The 21,210-nt window shown below is 37.4% G+C and overlaps 1 protein-coding gene across 1 annotated transcript; it reads left to right on the plus strand.

Annotated features, from left to right (window-relative positions):
* The first annotated feature begins 2,026 nt into the window (after nucleotides 1–2,026).
* Nucleotides 2,027–20,771, plus strand: LOC103160822 (vomeronasal type-2 receptor 116). Its single transcript, XM_027398665.1, has 7 exons — nucleotides 2,027–2,187; nucleotides 2,472–2,657; nucleotides 7,593–7,884; nucleotides 8,260–9,063; nucleotides 9,763–9,978; nucleotides 18,564–18,687; nucleotides 19,834–20,771. The coding sequence occupies exons 1-7, from the start codon at nucleotides 2,027–2,029 to the stop codon at nucleotides 20,769–20,771; spliced, it is 2,721 nt and encodes a 906-aa protein (XP_027254466.1).
* The last annotated feature ends 439 nt before the right edge of the window (nucleotides 20,772–21,210 follow it).

The raw sequence follows: 21,210 nt of genomic DNA on the forward strand, positions 1-21,210 counted from the left end.
AGCATAAACTGTCATTGTTGTTTTTGATTTTGGCCATTCTGACAGGAGTAAGATGGTATCTCAGAGTTGTTTTGATTTGCATTTCCCTGATGACTAAGGTGTTGAGCACTTTCTTAAGTGTCTTTCAGCCATTTTAGATTCCTCTGTTGAGAATTGTCTATTTAGTTCTGTACCCCACGTTTAAATTGGATTATTTGGTGTTTTGGAGACTAGCTTCTTCAGTTCTTCGTATATTTGGGAGATCAGCCCTCTGTCAGATGTGGGGTTGGTGAATATCTTTTCCCAGTCTGTGTGGGCTGCCGTTTTGTCTTGCTGACTGTCTCCTTTGCCTTACTGAAGCTTCTCAGTTTCAGGAGGTCCCATTTATCAATTGTTGGTCTCAGTGTCTGTGCTACTGGTGTAATTGGTACAGTTGGTATCCTGTACCAATTAATTCAAGGGTATTTCCCATTTTGTCTTCTGATAGGTTCCGTGTGGCTGGATTTATGTTGAGGTCTTTGATCCATTTTGACTTAAGTTTTGTGCATGGCGATAGATTTGGATCTATCTGCAGTCTTCTACAGATGGCACATATTTCTTTTTTTTAACATTTTTACCTCTTCAATATTGTCCTTAAATTTGAATTAGAAACAAGATTGTTTTACATGACAATCCCAGTTCCCTTGTCCCTCCCATCCTCACCTATCACCCCCCCCCAACTAAAACCCTACCTATCACAATGGCAAGTATTTCTAATCCCAATAATGTCACTAAGAAAATATGTTGCATGTATTTCTAATCTTTTTAATTTACACAAGATGCAGTCCAGTGGTATACAGAGCTTAACCATTAAAATTCCATTGTATATCAACATGACACACTATTGAATCTCTTCCTGTCATGCTTAATTCCTTCTGCAAACAGTAGATTCTTTTCTCACACAATAAACCCTGTTTACTATATTTACTCCCTCCCCTCATACAAGTCCCTTCCAATCTTCCCTGTTGTTGAGATCCACTTGGCTTCTGTCTTTCATTACAAAAGAATGAGGTTGTAAGATGTAACAACAGAACATTAAAAAATAATAAGCTAAAACTTAAATAGGATTTAAGTGATAAACTCCAATGAGTGTTGTGTCATAATTAGTATATCCCTCACAGGATATTTGCATAGCATCCACACGTCCTGTTTGGTTATCTCAGTTCCTCTTGCTTTCTCTGTTTCCCATGGGAAGGACAAGTGTTGAGGGGATTTACTGATTTCACTGTCAAATGGATTATTTCAGATGTTCAGGGTGCCTTCCACTGAACGTCATTCATTAAGATATAATAGTTGTTTCCATCCTCAGACAAGTGACTGGGTTTTTATTCACTCCACTCTTCAATCTTTCTCTCAGGGAGCTTACTTGTGGGTTGGAGCATCCATTCATTGATAAAGCATGAAACAAAGTACTTTCACTGCATTCCCTTATCCTGTAAACTAGGAAATAGAGCCCTGCTAATCACAGTTTCATTGGTGTTTTAGGTGAAGTACACATGTAAAGGATTAAAATTATTATGCTATGTACAGAAAAGAGAAGGATGTTCCCCAAACCCCCATGTCTCCAAACAGGGTAAGTAGGTAAATCCACTTTTCTGTATGCAGGTTTGGATTAGAGCATCTACTCAATGACTTACTGAGGAGTAATAAGGACAGCACTGGTGCAGTAGCACAAACTCCAGAATCTGAACTACAAACTTCATTCTCAATTAGGTGGCCAATGGTAATTAAAACATTTAGCAGGACTAATAATTTTCTCAAAGTGAGAAATAAAAGGATTGTATTTGGTGTGGACATTAGTGATCTGTAGTTTTATGCAAATATAGCTAGATCTGCAGATATATCATAGAAGAAAGGAATCTGACACACAGACCAGAAGCAAGGTAGAATTTACTGGTTTACTTTGGTTTGAAAAACCATGGCATTCCAATCATTTTAGTAGGGTTTTCCCCACCATGGGATTTTGTCCATATTCTTTTTCCCAACACACTTAGAATATCATCCTCTGATGGAACTTGTTTACACCATCTTCAGTTGTTTTCATATAAAAGCTTTTTACTTCACACTTGTGGCCAAATTAGCCAAAGAGGACTTCATCCCTGAGCTCTTACAGAATGTTGTTGTAACTGAAATCATGGTGCCTCCAGATAGAGAAGCAAATCTACAAAGGTATTTTCCAGCTTGTTTTTTCACCTGAATACAGGGCCTCAGATGCAGAGCCTGAGGGAAGAAAGAGTTCCAGAAGTCTCAATGGCAATGGAGGAGGTATAAGAACTTACTCAAAGTGATTACGGTGACAGCCTCACTCATCAACAAAGCTAGAAGAGCATGTGGACACAGACACATGAGTTAATTATATATGAGCTGGACACAGTAAGATCTGCATCCACTACACTTATGTCTCGGCAGACATGTGTGTTAGTAAGGTATCTTCTATTGGCTATTGTTATAAGGATCCTGTTTAATCCCTGTCATATATGTGCCGATAACTCTTCTGAGTGTTATTTTAAAACCAAAGACGACTTTCATTATAAAGGAGATGTGAACATTGGTGTATTATTCTCAATTCATTATTACTACACAGCCAGTAAAGTTCCACACACATTTGTGCCATACTATTTCAATGACATTTACTTGCAGTAAGTATCATTGCTCATTTATTGTTTTCACATTTCATGTTATATATGACCTAGGTAATATATATTTTTAAACTTCCATACTTCTAACTTTAATCATGATAAAACCACTTCTAATCCAAAATCTCTTATTTAATTGTATGTTAATGTTAATTACTTTTCTCAAACACGATAAAGTAAGGTTGTTGGTTGTATATTTTTACTGCTTTCCAAATACGATCATTGTAATCTTGTGTTCTCACTTGGCTATACAAGTAGGGGTATAAAAATGTATGTATCTCAAATCTGAAACATTTATATAGGGCTTCTGATCACATCCTTTATTACAGGGTGAAAGTGCATATATGTTTTCAAAGAGGGGATATGCCCTCTCTCTGTGTCTCTTTCTCTTTGCCTCTTTTCAATTGTATCTGAAATTTACATCTTTATCAGATTACAAAACTTACAATCTGTGGGCAGGAATTTTGCTCCGATACACTGGTTTTTGTATGGTCCAAATTTTTAAATGGATTTTACTTTAAGGCCACCATAACAGTTCACATAATATAGTATATGAGTATTAAAATTATACATTGATTTCCAGATTAAGGTAATTTATTTTTAGGAGCAATATGACTCAGTTTATTGGACTGCAAATAGTAAAGATTTCTAAAGCATTTTTTACCACAATATTTTTTCTGTGGCTGTGCACAATCATGACTCAATTAATACATCTGGTGCATTTCAATGGAAAATATAACAAGTATCATAAACTATAATGTCCTCACAGTACTACTAACATGTATGAAATTCTCAAAATACATTATAAATGTGTGCATATTTATATGCATAATTATTTACACACATGCATACAAATATACATTGAAATCTACATTGGGAAAACAGAGAAAACTTGATTTCCACTAGTTTTCCTTGGTTCCCACTATTTTTCTTGTTTTCCACTACTTCTTCTTGTTTCCACTATTGAGGGCTATTATATCCAAGTCCTTTCTAATACATGTATTCCTTCTATTTGTCATTTTGTCATGTCTGGCTGTTTACTTGAAGGTTTTTAATTATATTTATCAATTAATTGAGAACTTGAATATAGTGTGTTTTTTTTATATCCATGCCTACCCTATGTCCTGCCATAGTTAATCTTCCACACAAACCTTCCTATTCACCCAAGTTTGAAATTACTTCTTTTTTCCCCACAAAGAGTCCTGTTTATTGTTTTGAGTTACTCATAGAAATACAGGCTTCTCTGAACTGTGGTAAACCTTCCAGAAGTCAAAACTTTGATAATAACTGACTGTCTCAAAACCTATAAAATGCAAAATCTCCAGAGCTAGTGATGAGATGTTACACTTAACTGTTTTCTCCATGCTCAGGTTTTTTAGCATGAGCTTTTGCAGATCTGGTTTCACAAAACTATGCATTTATATGAGCAACTGTTCTGTTCTTTCTGGAAACTTTATTTTGTTGTCATTACCTACAGCCTCTGGAAGGTCATAGAGATTTCTGTGCTGAGTATTGTATGTATGCCTCATCTGGAGCTTAGCATTGCCCAGTGCCTTATTCTCTCCAAAGTTACCAGGTGAAGGTCTCTTAACTTATATCTACCATGAGAAGTTTCTATGACAAGGGTGTAACAATGCTCAGATCTATGGCTTGACAAATACTTTAGTAGGAATCAAGATAATTTGTGTCCATTTTGCAGAAAATACTATTATATTCTCTCCTTGAACCTATATCTCACTACTCAAACATTCTTGTTACAAATGACGGTGCCAGGAATAAGTTTCTTCTTGTGGAAAGAGTCCTAAATCCAAACTGAAAATCACTTGATTACTCATGTAGCATTTCTTCTGTGTTTGCATCAGAGAGCATGTCATCTTAGGTCTGTTTTTTCTGCATCTTGCAGGGTTTAGAGGTGAGTTATATAAACCACTTTTTTCTTTCTGGTTTCATGCATAGTGCTTAATGTTCTAAGGTGTTTACCAGAGAATGCTGTACCAATATAGTTTAATACTGCTGACTGGGAGTCCAACCTCCAGCAACATGGTGATTGAAATGAATCCAATGGAGTCAGCTTAAGGTAGTCTATTCTATATGAGGGGTTGTAGAAAAATAAACACTCACACTCTCTCTTAATGGCTTCCTTCTTTAATATTTGTTCTCTCATATTCATTTTCTGTTCTTTCTACTGTATACCTTTTTGGGTACTTCTTATATATCCCAAAAAAGTTTTTTTTCCAGCGATACATGAATTACAATGTGGTTACATTCAGTTTTTCAAGTGAATGATTACAATGAATAAAAACAAACAGTAAAAAACAGCATGGTTTCCAAATCCCTTACATGATAAATCATTTTACATACTACAAGTGAAAAACAAATTATCCAAAGAACCCACAAACACTCATACTCAAGTACCATGTTGTAGGGTAACTGTGAGGGCAATCAAATTGTTCTTGTCAGATCTTTTACTGGCAGGCTGCATTTGGCAGTTATAAAGAAATGGTCAATCACTTTATTAATTAACTTGAAAGTTAATCTTATGAAGAGTCTTATAAGAATCATAAACCTAAACTTTAACATATCGAAAAGAATCAGTCAGTACTACTTCTCATCAATATTTTCATATGTGCATATTGAGGGCAGAAATGGGTATGAGGAATTAATCATCACCTTTGTTCATTAGCCTAACCTAGCATGGAGAGGTAACAACCATTGGGCTGTATTCTATTTTTGAGCCTAGCCTAATGAGTCACACAGCTCAACCATGTCTTCTTGTGAATGTTAGCTTGTTTTCTGGGGTTATTTATCATAAAAATATTGGCAAGGCATCTGGTCTAACCTGAAGTTATTTGGAAGCTTTGCTTTAGCCAATGGTATGTGACTGCCTTTTTTCAATTTTAAGAGAATGAGAGCCAGCCTAGATCCTGGACTCAGGTGCTTTCTGTTAATAATTAATCTGAGCAGAAGTGAAACAAATCCTGGTATTTACTATTTATTATTCATCAAAACTCTGTACAGGCTATCTTCTTATTAGCAAATTGGACAATATAGTTAGAGAGGAGTCATCTTCTGGACAATCCACTAGTTTAAATGCCCATTAATTCAGGTTGTTTACAATAAATAAACACACCATATTACGGGCAATGGAGATCTCCCCACATGCACTCACACCATGCTAAATACAAGAGAAAGAGAGTTGCAGCCACCAAGTAAAGCACAGCAAAAGCAAAGGACATTCTGGAGTCTGTAGTCCTGTGGCCTTGCCTATACTAGATTGGCCCATCACAGTGTTATCCATCTGGTGGGCTGCACCTGGAGCTACAATTGCAACTCACTGCTTCTCTGGCATGGCCAATGGCCATTAAGTCAATAGAAAGCATTTCTTAGCCAATCCACAACTATACTGGGTGATCAGGATCCTAGTGTGGCAAAGAGCTCATCTCAGAATGGACTTTTAAACAACAAACAAAAAATATTCTGGAATAACATATTTCCGGTAAGAAGAACCATTTTCCAGAAGTTGAACTACAAAAGACAAAGCAAGGTTTTAACATTTACAGTCTTTCTGAGAATTATGAGTTTTCATGGAATATGTCTTTGTATTCAAGTTTGTCAAGTGGTACTGACTATTTGCTGAGCTTTTCGGGGTGAATGGCATTTCCATCATCCAGTTGGATGTGCTAGGGTCTGGAGTTCTATTAACTTCTGGGGTTCTGGAACATTCACAAACTTGTCTTAGTAAATGAGTTAAAACATAAACTAATCTTAATTTAGTTTATTATGCATTCCCCAATTGTCATACAAACAAAAAGTGAATTAGGTGGCCAGCCAGTGCTTAAGCAGTGTCAGAGGGGCCAAAGAGAACAGACATTGGTTCTGATCATTTCCCCAACTATGACAAGATTTTCTCTATTGTGTTTGGTCAATTATCATAGAAACAAGAAGTTTCTCCCAAAGCCATACATACTTTCATTTATTTCATAGTAACTCTAAGACTAATTTTGCATGACAATTTCTTGCTGGTGTGGAGTTCCAAGATTCTGGTTGTGTCATATTGGTTTTTCTGTTGTTGAGTGCGTTCTTACATTGTCGTCTTCCCATCCCTTCTTCCAGTGCGTGTAGGTGGGTCTCTCTCTCTCTCTCTCTCTCTCTCTCTCTCTCTCTCTCTCTCTCTCTCTCTCTCAGGTGGCAGGCAGAGGGCTCAGGCTCAGGCGGCACATCTGTAATCTAGGGATCATGTGGAGGAGACAGTCTGATAAACAAGAAGCCCTGGAAGTAGTAAATGGAGACATCTAGTCATATTCTATAGAAATAATGCAAGCTTTGTTGGAAGGAAAAGTCAGCCCAGAATTACATGTGGAGACTGTCCTCTGTCATAACATTTAAAATAAAAACATTTTCACACACAGCACCCCACACACACACACAAGAATGAACAAACAAACACAATAGAGATGTATCATAAATTCACACAGAATAAATATTGCCAAAATGACAACTATTTATATAGTTGAGTTAAATTAACTCACTGATATTCATTAATTAAATTATTACTTACTAAGGCTGAGTATTTTAATCAGGGAATATGTAATTTCCTCTACTGTAGAATGTAAAACCAAGAGAAACACACCAGGAAATACGGTATTTGGTAAGGGCCTTTTTTCATATTCATGGTAAAAACATTTTAGGAGTGTACTAAATACAATAGAAAGTAAAGTGAGCTCTCATGGGCCTGTCAATTAAGAGGATACTAGCTACAGGATTTTATTTCATTCTAACAAGGCAACATAATCTGTTGAATTCCAGTTACTTCATGGGAAAAATTAAATGTGGACCATATATAAACATTAATATTTGAACTAGAAAAATCACTGGGTTGAGCTGCACCTCGCTGTGATCTATAACTTCCACTACTGTGTGTTCACTCTATTTATTCAGGTATAATTTTAAAAACTATGAGTTTATTCTGGCACTGCGATTTGCCATTGAGGAGATCAACAGAAATCCCCATCTTTTACCAAATATATCTCTGGGGTTTGATTTTCATAATGTCGCACCGAGTCAGAGAAACGTTCTTGGGTATGCTCTCATTTGGTTAACTGGTATAAGTTATCCCCTCTGTAATTATAACTGTGTAAATGAGAGAAAGTCAGCTGCTGCACTGACAGGACCATCATGGGCAAAATCTGCTCATATAGGGACATTGCTTCAACTCTACAAAATCCCACAGGTGAGACACGATTTGTTACTTACAGCCTGATCTCCTTGCTCACAATTTAGAGGTATTCAAAGAAAAAGAGAGACAGAGATGTGTATTGCTTAGCTATCTTTCAAATATGTCTAGACAAATATATATATATATATATATATATATATATATATATATATATATATTTCAGTCACTCAGAACAGAAAGGGGGGATAGAATAGAATAGGAAGACTGGTTAAAAAATGAAGAGTTCAGTAATTCACTTCAAATTCTATCACAGAAGTTTACCTTTAAAATCAGGATAAAGCAATCTGAGTATTGCTATCTGTTCCTTTAGAGTGGATATTGTGTTTGATACCATTGTTTGACTATTGTTCCTAATTGCTTTCTCTTCAGCTTGCCATTGGTCCTTTTGATTCTATCTTGAGTGACCAAAGTCAGTTTAATTCTCTTTATCAGATTGCTCCCAAAGGCAATCTGTCACTTGCCGTGGTCTCATTGATGGTTCATTTTGGCTGGAATTGGGTAGGTCTGCTTCTTCCAGATGACCACAGAGGAACTGAGTTTCTGTCAGATTTAAGAAAAAATATGGAGAAAAATAGTGTCTGTATAGCTTTTGTGGAAATGATCTCAAGCACATGGACTTCATTTTCCCACAAATTCTGGGCACATATGGGGAAAATACAGGAATCATTGGCGAATATCATCATTATTTTTGGTGACAGTGATTCACTACAAGGTTTGATGCTAAATCTGGGGAACCAGTTTTTGACATGGAAAGTCTGGATCATGAACTCTCAATGGGATGTTACCAACCACGGTGATTATTTCTTGCTAGATTCATTCCATGGAAGTCTCATTTTCTCACTTCAACATGAACAGTTGGTTGAATTTCCAAATTTTATCAAAACAGTAAATCCTTTCAACTACCCAGAAGACATTTACCTTCCAAAGGTATGGTTTTTGTTCTTCAAATGCACATTCTCAGAGATTGATTGTCAACTTTTGAAAACATGCCAACAAAATGCTTCCTTGGAATCCCTGCCTAGACACATTTTTGACATGGCAATGAGTGAAGAGAGTTATAATATATACAAGGCTGTATATACTGTTGCCCACAGTCTCCATGAGATGAGCCTTCAGCAAGTACAAATGCAACCATTTGGAAATGAGAAAGAAATGGCGTTCTTTCCCTGGCAGGTAAAGCCCTGTCCATTGTATTAGAGCTTCAGCAATGTGACATTTTTCGAGAATTTATATATTCTACATATTAGGTATTACATATTTGAATATTATATTTAAAAATGGAAGGAGAATCTTAATTTGTTATCCTATCTTACAAGGCAGTGTAGCTCTTTGTGTGCATGTTGCTAGGGAATGGGGTCCTAGTGGCAAGGAGGAAATGATACTATTGAAGACAATGATTGTGTCAGAAATAGTCTCATGACCTTATCATTGTAAGAGATTCCATTAGAAAACCAATCATTCTCAAATTCTGAAGCAATTCCCTCTAATAAGTACAAGTTTTTAATACATAAATGATGTATTTAACTAACCTTTAGTAGTCAGTGTCCACATTTGATTCATGGGACTTTGAGATATACTATGTATGTAACTAAAAGTGCTTAGCTTTTTTAAAGAGAAGTTGAGATTTACATCTATCAATACTCATTGATTCCTTTCCTGAGTCTGTTTAGAAGATTTTGTTGAAGCTACGTGTCCCTAGAACAACACAGTGTCATCACTTTAACACCTGTTACCATTTCTCAGACTCAGTGATAGCTCCATTAGTGTGTTGTCCTACACCAGAGTTTATATAAACAATGAGAGTCATTCTATAACCTATTTCTGGACAACTTCTCAAACCTACTATAAAATATGTCCTTCCATTCCTTTCAGCTTCACCATTTCTTGAGGAATAATCATGTCAGAGACAAAATGGCTTTAGATTGGAAACAGGAGTTAGGTGATAACTATGATATTCTCAACTTTTGGAATTTTCCAAAGGGTCTTGGACTGAAAGTGAAAGTGGGAACCTTTGTACCCAATGCTCCCCAGGGTCAACATTTGTCATTATCTGAACAGTTGATACAATGGCCAAAAATATATTCAGAGGTGAGTTATGATTCATTTTAAATCGTTAAACTCGTCCTAATAACACAAATTTATCCCCCAGTAAAAGAAAACCTGGATTTTAACTCAAAACCACATACTGTAAAATCCCAGTAGGGAAGAATAACAATAACTACCTGTACACAGTATTGTACTATTCCCTTATTATTAAAGATGGAATTTTATGTTGAAATGTCTCTTAATATTCAGTCATGCATTGGTTAGTTTTTGTCAACTTAACATGAATTAGGTGTACCTGAGAAGGGAGATGCTCAATCTCCATAATATCTCAAAGGATATTCTGCTGGAAACAGTCTCTTAAATTGTGATTCACACCACAAAACTATATAATAGTTACATTTTCTTGCTATGACAAAACACCATCGCAAAAGGTGACTTTTGGAAAATGGGTTTATTTTGACTTATAGTACTTAACGTATGAGTCCTTTTGCTCAAGAGTCATGCAGGGATGTGACATCTATGGAGAGATAGCCAGGAACCAGAATCTGGATGTGTCTGGAAAGACACAAGAAGTATTGAGAGAAAACTGAAATTGTGGTGAATCTCATAAATGTTCAGTTCCCCAACACTGAAATAATTCTGCCATATGTCTACAAATGTTAATGTTTTAATAACTCTCCCTATGGTACCATCATTTGAGATATATTCATTCACATGTCTGTGCCTATAATTGCCACTTTTCATTGAACCCAACACGCAATGTCTCTAAAGACCTCCTTCAGTCTATCTAAAAATGAGTAGTGTGTTCTGTTTTAGTTTTTTGGTTTTGGAGTTTTTTCAATATATTAATTTTTATATAATTTTACATTCCAACCACAGTTCTCCCTCCAATCCCTATACCCATTCCCCTCACCTACTCCCACCCTCCCTCACCTCTCCCCCAGTTCATCCCCAGTCCACTCCTCTTGACTAAAAAGGGCTCCAAAGAGGAGTCAACATAGTCTGGCATAATAGGTTGGGGCAGGGCTTGGGGCCTCTCACAGGGATTAGGATTGAACATGGCATTTCAACCATATGAAATTGGCTCCAACTAGCTAGCTTATGTTCTGGAGTTATTCATGATCCTACTGTGAGTAAGTATGGCATCTCACCCTAGGAAATATGCTTCAACAAGCTAGCTCATATACAAGGTTTGTATCATGGTCCTACTACCAGGGTCCCCACAGATAATCCAAGACTCACAAGCATCTACCACCCATGGAGGGCTTTCTTCAGTCCCCTGAAGTCTCCACAGTTGTATACCTAGTGTCCATCATTTTCAATGAGATTTGTTCAGGTCTCTCTGTATGATCTCCAGTATGATCTTGACCTCCCTTGATCAAATGTTCCCTCCTCCCCCTCTTTGCCTGCATTACTGGAACTTGGCTGATTCTCAGTTGTAGATCTGTGGTTTTGGTTCCATCAATTACTGGATTCGGAAATCTATGATCATACTTGAGATACTCATCAAACTGATTACAGGAGTAGGCCAGTTCATGCATCATCTCTACAATTGTTGGGAATCTTACTTGTGATCCTCCTAGTAGATTGCTGGTAGTTACTCTAACACCAGGTTTCTCCCTAATACCATGGTGGTTTTCTCTATCAATATATCTTTTCCATTGCTCTTCCAATTCCTCCCTCCCCAAATAGGCCACCTCAATCCCTCCTGTTCTCAATCCCCCAAAGATCCCCTTATTCCTTACCACTCCCACCCTTAGATTTTGCCTGTAGATATCTCATTTCTCTTCCCTGGGTGAATGATGTGTCCCTCTTAGGATCCTCCTTGCTACGGAGATTCTCTACAGCTGAAGTCTTTACTCTGGTTATCCTTTGCTATATATCTAATACCCACTTATGAGTGAATACATACGGTGTTTCTCTTTCTGAGACCAGGTTACCATATTCAGGTTGGCTTTTTCAAGTTCCATCCATTTGCCTTAAAAAAAATTCATGAGGTCAGTATTTTTTACCACCTACTAGTACTCCATTGTGTAAATATACCACATTTTTCTTAGCCATTCTTCAACTGGGGAGGGGGAAACATCTGGATTGATTCCAGTTAATGGCTATCACAAATAATGCTGATATGAACATTGTTGAGCAAATGTCCTTGTGGTATGATTGAGTGTCCTTTGGGTAAATTAACAAAGTGATATCAATGGGTGTTGATTGAAAATTTTGTTAGACACTGTCATACTGATTTCCAACATAGCTATATAAGTTTATAATCCTGCCAGCATTGGAGGAGTATTTCCTTGATTCTACATCTTCTCCAAAATAAGCTGTCCTCAGTATTTTTTATCTTAGCTATTATGACAGGTGTAAGATGGTATCTCAGAGTCATTTTGATTTGCCTTTAAGGATGTTGAGCACTTGCTTAAAAGTCTTTTGACCATTTGAGATTCTTCTAGTGAGAATTCTATGATAGTTGTCTACCCCGATTTTCAATTGGATTTTTTGTATTTTATGTCTAGTTTCTTGAGTTCTTTATAAAATTTGGAGCTTTGATCTCTGACGGATGTGGGGTTGATACACATCTTTCCCCACAGTTCTGTGCAAATGCATTTTAGGCTGCTTCCCACTTGCGCTTCTGTCACGTTCAATGTAACTGTTGCTTGATTTGAGTTTTGTGCCTAGCAATAGACACAGATCTATTTGCAATCTTCTGCATGTTAATATCCAATTCTGCCAGCACTATTGGTTGAAGAGGTTTTTCTTTTTCCTTTGTACCATTTTGGCTTCTTCGTCAACAATAAGATGTTCATATGTGTGTGAATTCATTACATTTGGTTCTATTGAGCCACTTGTCTTTATTTATGCCAATGCCAAGCAGTTTTTTATTCCTATATCTCTATAGTAGAGTTTGTAGTCTGGGATGGCAATGCCTATGTAAGTACCTTTGTTGTTTAGGATTGCTTTATCTATCTGCAGTTTTTGATTTTCCATATGAACTTGAGTATTGTTCTTTCAAAGTCTATGAAGAATTGTAATGGGATTTTCATGAGGATGGCATTTAATCTGTAGTCTGCTTTTAGTAGCATTGCCATTTTTATTATGTTGATCCTACCTATCCAAGAGTATGGGAGATCTTTCCGTTTTCTGATATCCTCTTCAATTCCTTTCTTTAGGGATATGGTTCTTGTTGTATAGATCTTTCACTTGTTTCGTTAGCGTTAACCTAAGATAGTTTACATTTGTTGTTATCGTAAAGGGTGATGTTTCTCTCATTTCTTTCTCAGCCCCTTTAACACTTGTATATAGGAAGGCTACTGATTTTTTGAGGTAATGTTGTATTCTGCCATATCACTGAATGTGTTTATCAACTCTAGGAGTTTCTAGGTAGAATTTTTAGGGTCGCTTATGTATACTATCACATCATCTTTAAATACTGATAGTTTGACTTCTTCCTTTCCAATTTATATGCCCTTGATCGCTATGAGTTTCTCTCCATTTAGTTTGATGTTGGCTGTTGGCTTGCTATGTTGCCTTTATTATGTTTGGGTATGTTCCTTCTACCCCTCACTGCTTAGGAACTTTTATCATGAAGAGGTGCTGAAATTTTGCAAAGATATTTCATCATCTAATGAGAAGATCACGTGGGTTTTTTCTTATACTTTATTTATATGATGGATTATGTTGAAAGATTTCCATATGTTGAACCCACCCTGCATCCTTGGGATGAAGCCTATTTGATCATGGTGGATTATTTTTCTGATGTGTTCTTAAATTTAGATTTTTAGTACTTTATTGAGTATTTTTGCATCAATGTTCATGAGGGAGATTGGATTTTAGTCCTCTTTGTTGCAACTTTCTGATGTTTGGGCATTTTGGTTACTGTAGCTTCATGAAATGAATTTGGTGTTATTCTTTTCATTTGTATTGTGTGCAGAGTTTGAGGAGTATAGGTATTAGCTCTTCTTTGTAGTTCTGGTAGAATTCTGTGCTGAAACCATCCAGCCCTATGCTTTTGTTTATTTGGTTTTGGTTTTGGTTTTGGTATTTGGTTGGGATACTTATTGTGACATTTTCTATTTTCTTAATGGTTATAGGTGTATTTAACTTGATTATCTGGTCTTGTGATACCTATCTAGAAAATTGGCCATTTGAAATAATTTTTCAAATTTCCTGGATTACAGGTTTTCAAAGTATTAACTAATGATTCTCTGGATTTCTTCAGTCTCTGTTATTATGTCCCAGTTTTCATTTATGAGTTTTTCAATTGGATATTGTCTCTCTGCCTTTTGGCTAGTATGGATAAGGGTTACTCTATCTTATTGATTATCTCAAAAAAATCCAAACCTTTGTTTGATTTATTATTTCATTTTTCTCTTTATTTCTATTTCATTGATTACAGCCCTTTGTTCTAGACCTTTCACATGTTTTGTTAATTCAATAGTGTGCAGTTTCTCTAACTTCTTTATTTGTGTGTTCAGTTCTATGAAAATTCCTCTTAACACTGATGCATGGTGTCCCATAATTTTGAGTGTCATACGTTAATTTTCATTAAATTCTAGGAAGTGCTAACTTTCTTTCATTATTTCTTCCTTGACACGGGTATCATGAAGTTGGGCGTTATTCAGTTTCCATGAGTTTTTAGGCTTTATAGAAATTGTGTTGTTGAATTGTAACTTTAAGCTATAGAGATCCCATATGACACAGGATGTTATTCCAACTTTTCTGTATCTCTTGAGATTTGCTTTGTAACTGAGTATGTGGTCAATTTCAGAGAAGGTTCCATCAGGATGCTGAGAATAAGGTGGATTTGTGTGTGTGTGTGTGTGTGTGTGTGTGTGTGTGTGTGTGTGTGTGTGTGTGTGTGTGTTTGGGTGGAATGTCCTAAAAATATCTGTTAAGCCCATTTGAGTCATACCATCTGTTAGGTCCCTTATTTCTCATTTAGTTTTCTCTCCAGTGAGAGTTGGGTGTTAAAGTCTCCTGCTTTTAGTATGTGAAGTTTGATGTGTGATTTAAGCTTTAGCAATGTTTCTTTTATGCAGCAGAAGGATGGATCCTCTTTTCCTATATGTTCTGTTTGTCTGTGCCTTATCATAGGTAAGTTGAGTCCATTGACATTACAGGATATCAATGAACAGTGATTTATGTATCCTGTTATTTTTTTGGTGGTGGAGGTGTGGAAGGGGGGATTTGATAGTGTGGATTATTTAATGTCTGTGCTTTCCTGGATATGTCTAACCTCCTTGGGTTGGACTTTTCCTTGTTGTGCTTTCTGTAGGGCTGGATTTATGGATACGTATTGTTTAAATCTGGTTTTGTCGTGGAATACCTTTTGTCTCCCTCTATGTTAATTCTTGCTGGCAATGGCAGTTGGGATTGGCATTCAAGATCTCTTAGAGTCTGCATAATGTCTGTCCCACACCTTCTGGTATTGAGAGTCTTCATTGAGCAGTCTGATGTTATTCTAATGGGTTTGCTTTCCTATGTTTCTTAACAGTTTTCCTTATAGCTCTTAGTATTGTTTCCCTACTCTGTGTATAATGTGTTGCAATCATTTGTGGCATGAGGACATATTTCTTTTGGATCCAGTCTATTTGGTGCTCTTTAAGCTTCTTGTATCTTCACAGGCATTTTCTCCTTTATGTTGGAAAAGTTTTCTAATATGATTTTGTTGAAAATATTTTTTGGTTTTTTTGAGACAGGGTTTCTCTGTGTAGCTTTGGAGCCTATCCTGGCACTCACTCTGGAGACCAGCCTGGCCTTGAACTCACAGAGATCCACCTGCCTCTGCCTCCCGAGTGCTGGGATTAAAGGCATGCACCACCAACGCCAGGCTGAAAATATTTTTGTGCTTTTCACATAGTATGCTTCTCCTTCTACCCCTATTATTCTTAGGTTTGGTCTTTTCATGGTATTTCAGATAACCTGGACATTTTATGTTATGACTTCATTGGTTTTAATGTTTTTTGTGACCAATGAATCTATTTCTTCTATCTTGTCTTCAACACCTGAGATTCTTTCTTCCATCTCTTGCATTTTGTTTTTAAGCTTGTATCTATAGTTCCTGTTCTTTTCCTACATTCTCCATGTCCAAAATTCCATCCATTTCTGTTTTGTTTATTCATTACTTTTCAATTTTCAAGTCTTGGTCTTGATTTATTTCCCCTGGTTATCTTAACTTTATTTAAGGGATTTACTGTATCTTTCCAAATTTTATTGTGTCTACTCCTCAATTTCTTCATAAGAATTCTTCTTTTTTCTATCATTTTTATTAGTTCAAATTAGGAACAGGCTTGCTTCCCATGTCAATACCTTCTCCCTCTCCCACACCTCTTCCCAATCACCCACCAACCCTCACCACATCCACCCTCCACTCCCCAGGAAAGATTTGGCCCTCCACTGGGGCTCCCCGAGGTCCACCACATCATTCTGGGCTAGGCCTAGGCCCTCCCCCATGTGTCCAGGATGTGAGCATCCCATCTTGTGGGATGAGCTCTCAAAGTACCTTCTTACACCAGAGAAAAATACTGATCAACTTACCAGGTGCCCCATAGAGTACCAAGGCCTCCTCATTGACATCCACATTCAGTGGTCTGGATCAGTCCCATGCTGGCCTCTCTGACTGGAATCTGGGGTCCATGTGCTCCCCCTTGTTCAGGCCAGCTGTTCCTGTGGGTTTCACCAGCCTTGTCCCAACCCCTTTGATCTTCATTCCTCCCTCTCTGCAGATAGATTCCAGAGTTCAGTTCGGTATATAGCTGTGGGTATCTGCCTGTGCTTCTATCAGCCACTGGATGAGGTCTCTAGGATGGTATTTATAGTAGTCATGAGTCTCATTATGGGGGAAGGGCATTTCCTTCCATTGCCTAGATTGTCAGTTGGTGTCATCCTTGTAAATCTCTGGAAATCTCTCTAGTGCCAGATCTTTCCTCAGACCTATAATGGCTCCCTCTGTTATGGTATCTCTCATCCTGCTCTCCTGTATTCTTCCCCCAATTCAACATTTCTGCTCCTCCATTTCCTCCTCTCCCCTCCTCTTCTCCTCCTCTCATTCTGCCAGCTCCCTCTCCCCTACCCTCAGGTCCCTCCCAATTAGCTCAGGAGATTCTCCCCATTCCCATTCTCCTGGGTCCATGCAATTTTCTCTTAGAGTCTTTCTTGTTTCCTAGTTCCTTTGGTGATGAAAATTGTAGGCTGGTAATTCTTTGCTCTATGTCTAAAATTCATATATGAGTGAGTACATACCACATTTGTCTTTTTGCCTCACTCTTCTTTGCTTCTATAATCCTAATAATCTTAATTTTAAGGTCATTTTCTTCTGTTACTTTGCATTGGAAAATTCACGTCTTACTGACATAGTACTACTAGGTATTGCCATATTGCTTTTTAGATTGTTTAATGTATTCTTGTATTGATGGTTACCCATCTCTTCTTTTGCTTGGAGTAGGCAGAGTCTTTGCTTCTTGATCCAACCCTCTTAGTCCTCTTTCTCAGGCCTGTGTTTACAATAGATATCTGTGGCCCGGGGGGGGCTTCCCCCAGTCCCAGCCTCCCCCCACCGGCCGTGTGTGTGTGTGTGTGTGTGTGTGTGTGTGTGTGTGTGTGTGTCTATCTCAGACTTCTTTCTCATTCATCTCTCTCGGTCCTCTGTACATTAGATGCCTGTGTCATGTGGAATGACTGCACTCACTGGGTATGGGTGGGGTTGGAAGCAGAGTGGGATTTGTAGGTTATAGGGTCCCATGAGGGACTGAGATGCATGGGGCAGGGCACAGTTTTTTGCACAGGAACCAAGGTCCTATTGGATGTGTGTTCTTGGCGGGAAATGGATCACTCACAAATCAGTACTCTGAATTTTCAAATAGTTGATTTTGATTGCATGCTTAAAATTTTCACTACACGATAAATTATCCGTTCCCTTTTACACCACTTTAAAATAAAACTACTATAGAATACAGGCAGGTTTGTTTCTCTCCAGTCCTGCTGCAAAAAAAAATACATAGCTAAAATAACCATAGAAAGTATGTCTTTTTACTGAAAGTTTGTAGATGCAGCCCTTATCTTTGAAAAAGTATTACTTTGGATCTTGAGTTTCCTAATGACATAATATTCTCATCAAAAACAGTAAATACCAATGATAACCTTTTTTTTCTCATTCCCATTCCTTCTGAGACAACTACCAATGGGATAGCAACACTCACTTTCAGAGTGAAAATTTTAAAATTCTCTTTGAGATTACTCACACAAATACCGAAAATTGGTTTCCATGATGATTACAAGTCCTGTCAAGATGAAAAGTATGATTCACAATGTTGGTGGACTTCAAAGTTTCTCAACATATTAGTCAGTAAGCAAAGAGACAGGAACTGCCTGAAAGGATCAGTTCCCCCTTCTAAGTCATGTTTTCATTGACCTGCCTGCTTCAAACTTGTCTCTAACTCATTAGGCTCCAAATTCTCTAACACTGTGATAATCTCAAATCAATCGCATATAGGACACAGCCTTTTAATGTCAATTTGTGCATTTGTAGGTGTAAAGATTTCAAATTAATTGTGTACCATTCAAAACCAACATTATTGGGTTTTCAATAAACTCAGAGTATTTGTTAACAGTGCTTCCATTATTCTCAGATTCCTCAGTCTGTGTGCAGTGAGAGATGTGGGCCTGGATTCAGGAAAGTTGCCCTGGAAGGCAAGGCTGTTTGCTGCTATGATTGCACTCCTTGTCCAGACAATGAGATTTCTAATGAGACAGGTAAGCAGAAATCTTACAGAGAATAGTTCCTCATTTCTACAGGATCATGCATTATATTAACAACTGCAAGATATATGCATAGAAGTGAGACAATTTTATTACTTCTCTTATTTAGGATATGAAATGTTTATTAGCATTTCTGGGATTGATCACACAAGGCATAAAAATGTATAATTGATTTATATTTATAGGCAAATGCAGGAAACCCATTTTCGCTGTTCTGATCTGCATGTTTTACTTCTCTACACAATTTAACACAAATTAATAGAGTGGCAAACATTAATGATTTACTCACTGTATTTTAATATGATTAGGACTCAGCTAAGTATAGGGTAGGTTATACTCATAATGATTCTTCCCAGCTCTCTTTTTGAATACAGACCAGAACATTAGAAATTTGTGGTGATGTCGTCAGTACATATGTTTTTGACTGTGTAACATGAATAAATTTCAAATTTGATTTGAGTTTTAGAAATGTTTCTTTTAGAAATGTGGGTGCCTTTGTAAGTGGGGCATAGAATGTTCAGAATTGAGACTTCACCCTGATGGATTTTTCCTGTGATGAATAGAAAATGCCATTCTTCAACTCTGTTGATTAATTTTAGTTTGAAATCTAATTTGTTCGATATTAGGATAGCTATGCCCACTCGCTTCTTAAGTTCATTTGATTGGAAAATCTTTTCCTAACCCTTAATTCTGGGATAATGTCTGTCTTTGAAGGCTAGTTGTGTTTTTCATATGCAGCAGAAGGATGGATTTGGTCTTTGTTACCCTGTGTCTTTTTATCGGTGAGTTAAGGCCATTGATATTTAGGGATACTAATGATTATTGATTGTGGATTCTTCTTTGTTTTGGATTCATTTTTTTGGTGGTGGTATTATTTGTGAGATTTTCCCCTATTTCTGCATTGAGGTGAAGAATACAACAGGAGATTAGAGGGCTGTGTTGGATTCACACACGTTTATGTGCATATAAGTAACAAGTAAAATATCTAATAAGAAAGGCAGGTAGTATAAATATAGAATTAATCACTACAGACTACTTATTACCTTGTACCTGAGAAAAAAGGAACAGGCACTGAGAAATGTCTTAGAATAAATATGATCAACTCAACATGCACTCATGATCACCTTCATTTCTGAATAGACATGGATCAATGCATTAAGTGTCCAGAAAGTCATTATGCAAACACTGAGAAGATGCAGTGCCTCCAGAAAGTTGTGAGTTTTCTTGACTATAAGGACCCCTTGGGGATGTCTCTCACAACCATAGCTCTTTGCTTGTCTATACTCACAGCTGTGGTTCTTGGACTCTTTGTGAAGTACAGAGACACTCCAATTGTCAAGGCTAATAATAGGACACTCAGTTACACCTTGCTCATCACACTCACCATCTGTTTTCTCTGTACCTTTCTCTTCATTGGTTGTCTCAACACTACCACCTGTATCTTGCAGCAGATCGCATATGGAGGTGCATTCACTGTGGCTCTTGCAACTGTGTTGGCCAAAGCAATCACGGTAGTTATTGCCTTCAAGGTGACTTTTCCAAGCAGAGTGGTGAGGTGGTTAATAATAACAAAAGCCCCAAACTTTATCATCCCCATATGTACTGTGATGTACCTTGTCCTCTGTGCAATCTGGCTAGGATCCTCTCCTCCCTTCCTTGACCAAGACGCTCATGCTGAACATGGACATGTCATCATTGTGTGCAACAAGGGCTCAGATTTTGCCTTCCATGGTGTCCTGGGATACCTCTGCTCCCTGGCACTTGGGAGTTATACTATGGCTTTCTTGTCCCGGAATCTGCCTGACACATTCAACGAAGCCAAGTTCCTGTCATTCAGCATGCTGGTGTTCTTTTGTGTCTGGGTCACATTCCTCCCTGTATACCACAGCACCAAGGGGAAGGTCATGGTGGCTATGGAAGTCTTCTCTATCTTGGCTTCTACTGCAGCCCTCCTTGGTTTCATTTTTGTGCCAAAGTGCTACATAATCTTGATAAGGCCAGATAAGAACTCTTTACATCATATCAGGAACAAGTCACATTCTAGCAGAAATAAAACTCCTAGTTCAAAAATAAAATAGTTTGTTAACAGATGACTTTCAAAGACTAGTCCAGTTCATCTCTATTGCAAATGTGTGTTTCACAATTACAGTATGTTTTTGATTCTTTGAGTTCTTATTTCTTCATCTTCATACTTTAGCCATTGAAGGTTTTCATGCCTGAAATCAATGATATATTTTCATATGTACAGGACCTCATTATGCAATTGGGCCTGTCTGAAACTCTCTGAGAGGACTATGATATTTTGAATTCATGGTGATCTGACTACATATGCCGATGCTGTTCTGGGATTAAAGATGGCCAGCCCCAACCTAGTCTACAGAGCAAGTGCCAGGATAGGCTCCAAACCTACACAGAGAAACCCTGTCTCAAAAAAAAAAAAACAAAACAAAAAAGATGACCAGCCCCATACCAGCCTCATCATGAGTATTTATATTTTTCTCTAATGTGGAATGTAAA

This window comes from Cricetulus griseus, chromosome 9, assembly GCF_003668045.3.
Source record: "Cricetulus griseus strain 17A/GY chromosome 9, alternate assembly CriGri-PICRH-1.0, whole genome shotgun sequence".
Taxonomy (NCBI): Eukaryota; Metazoa; Chordata; class Mammalia; order Rodentia; family Cricetidae; genus Cricetulus; species Cricetulus griseus.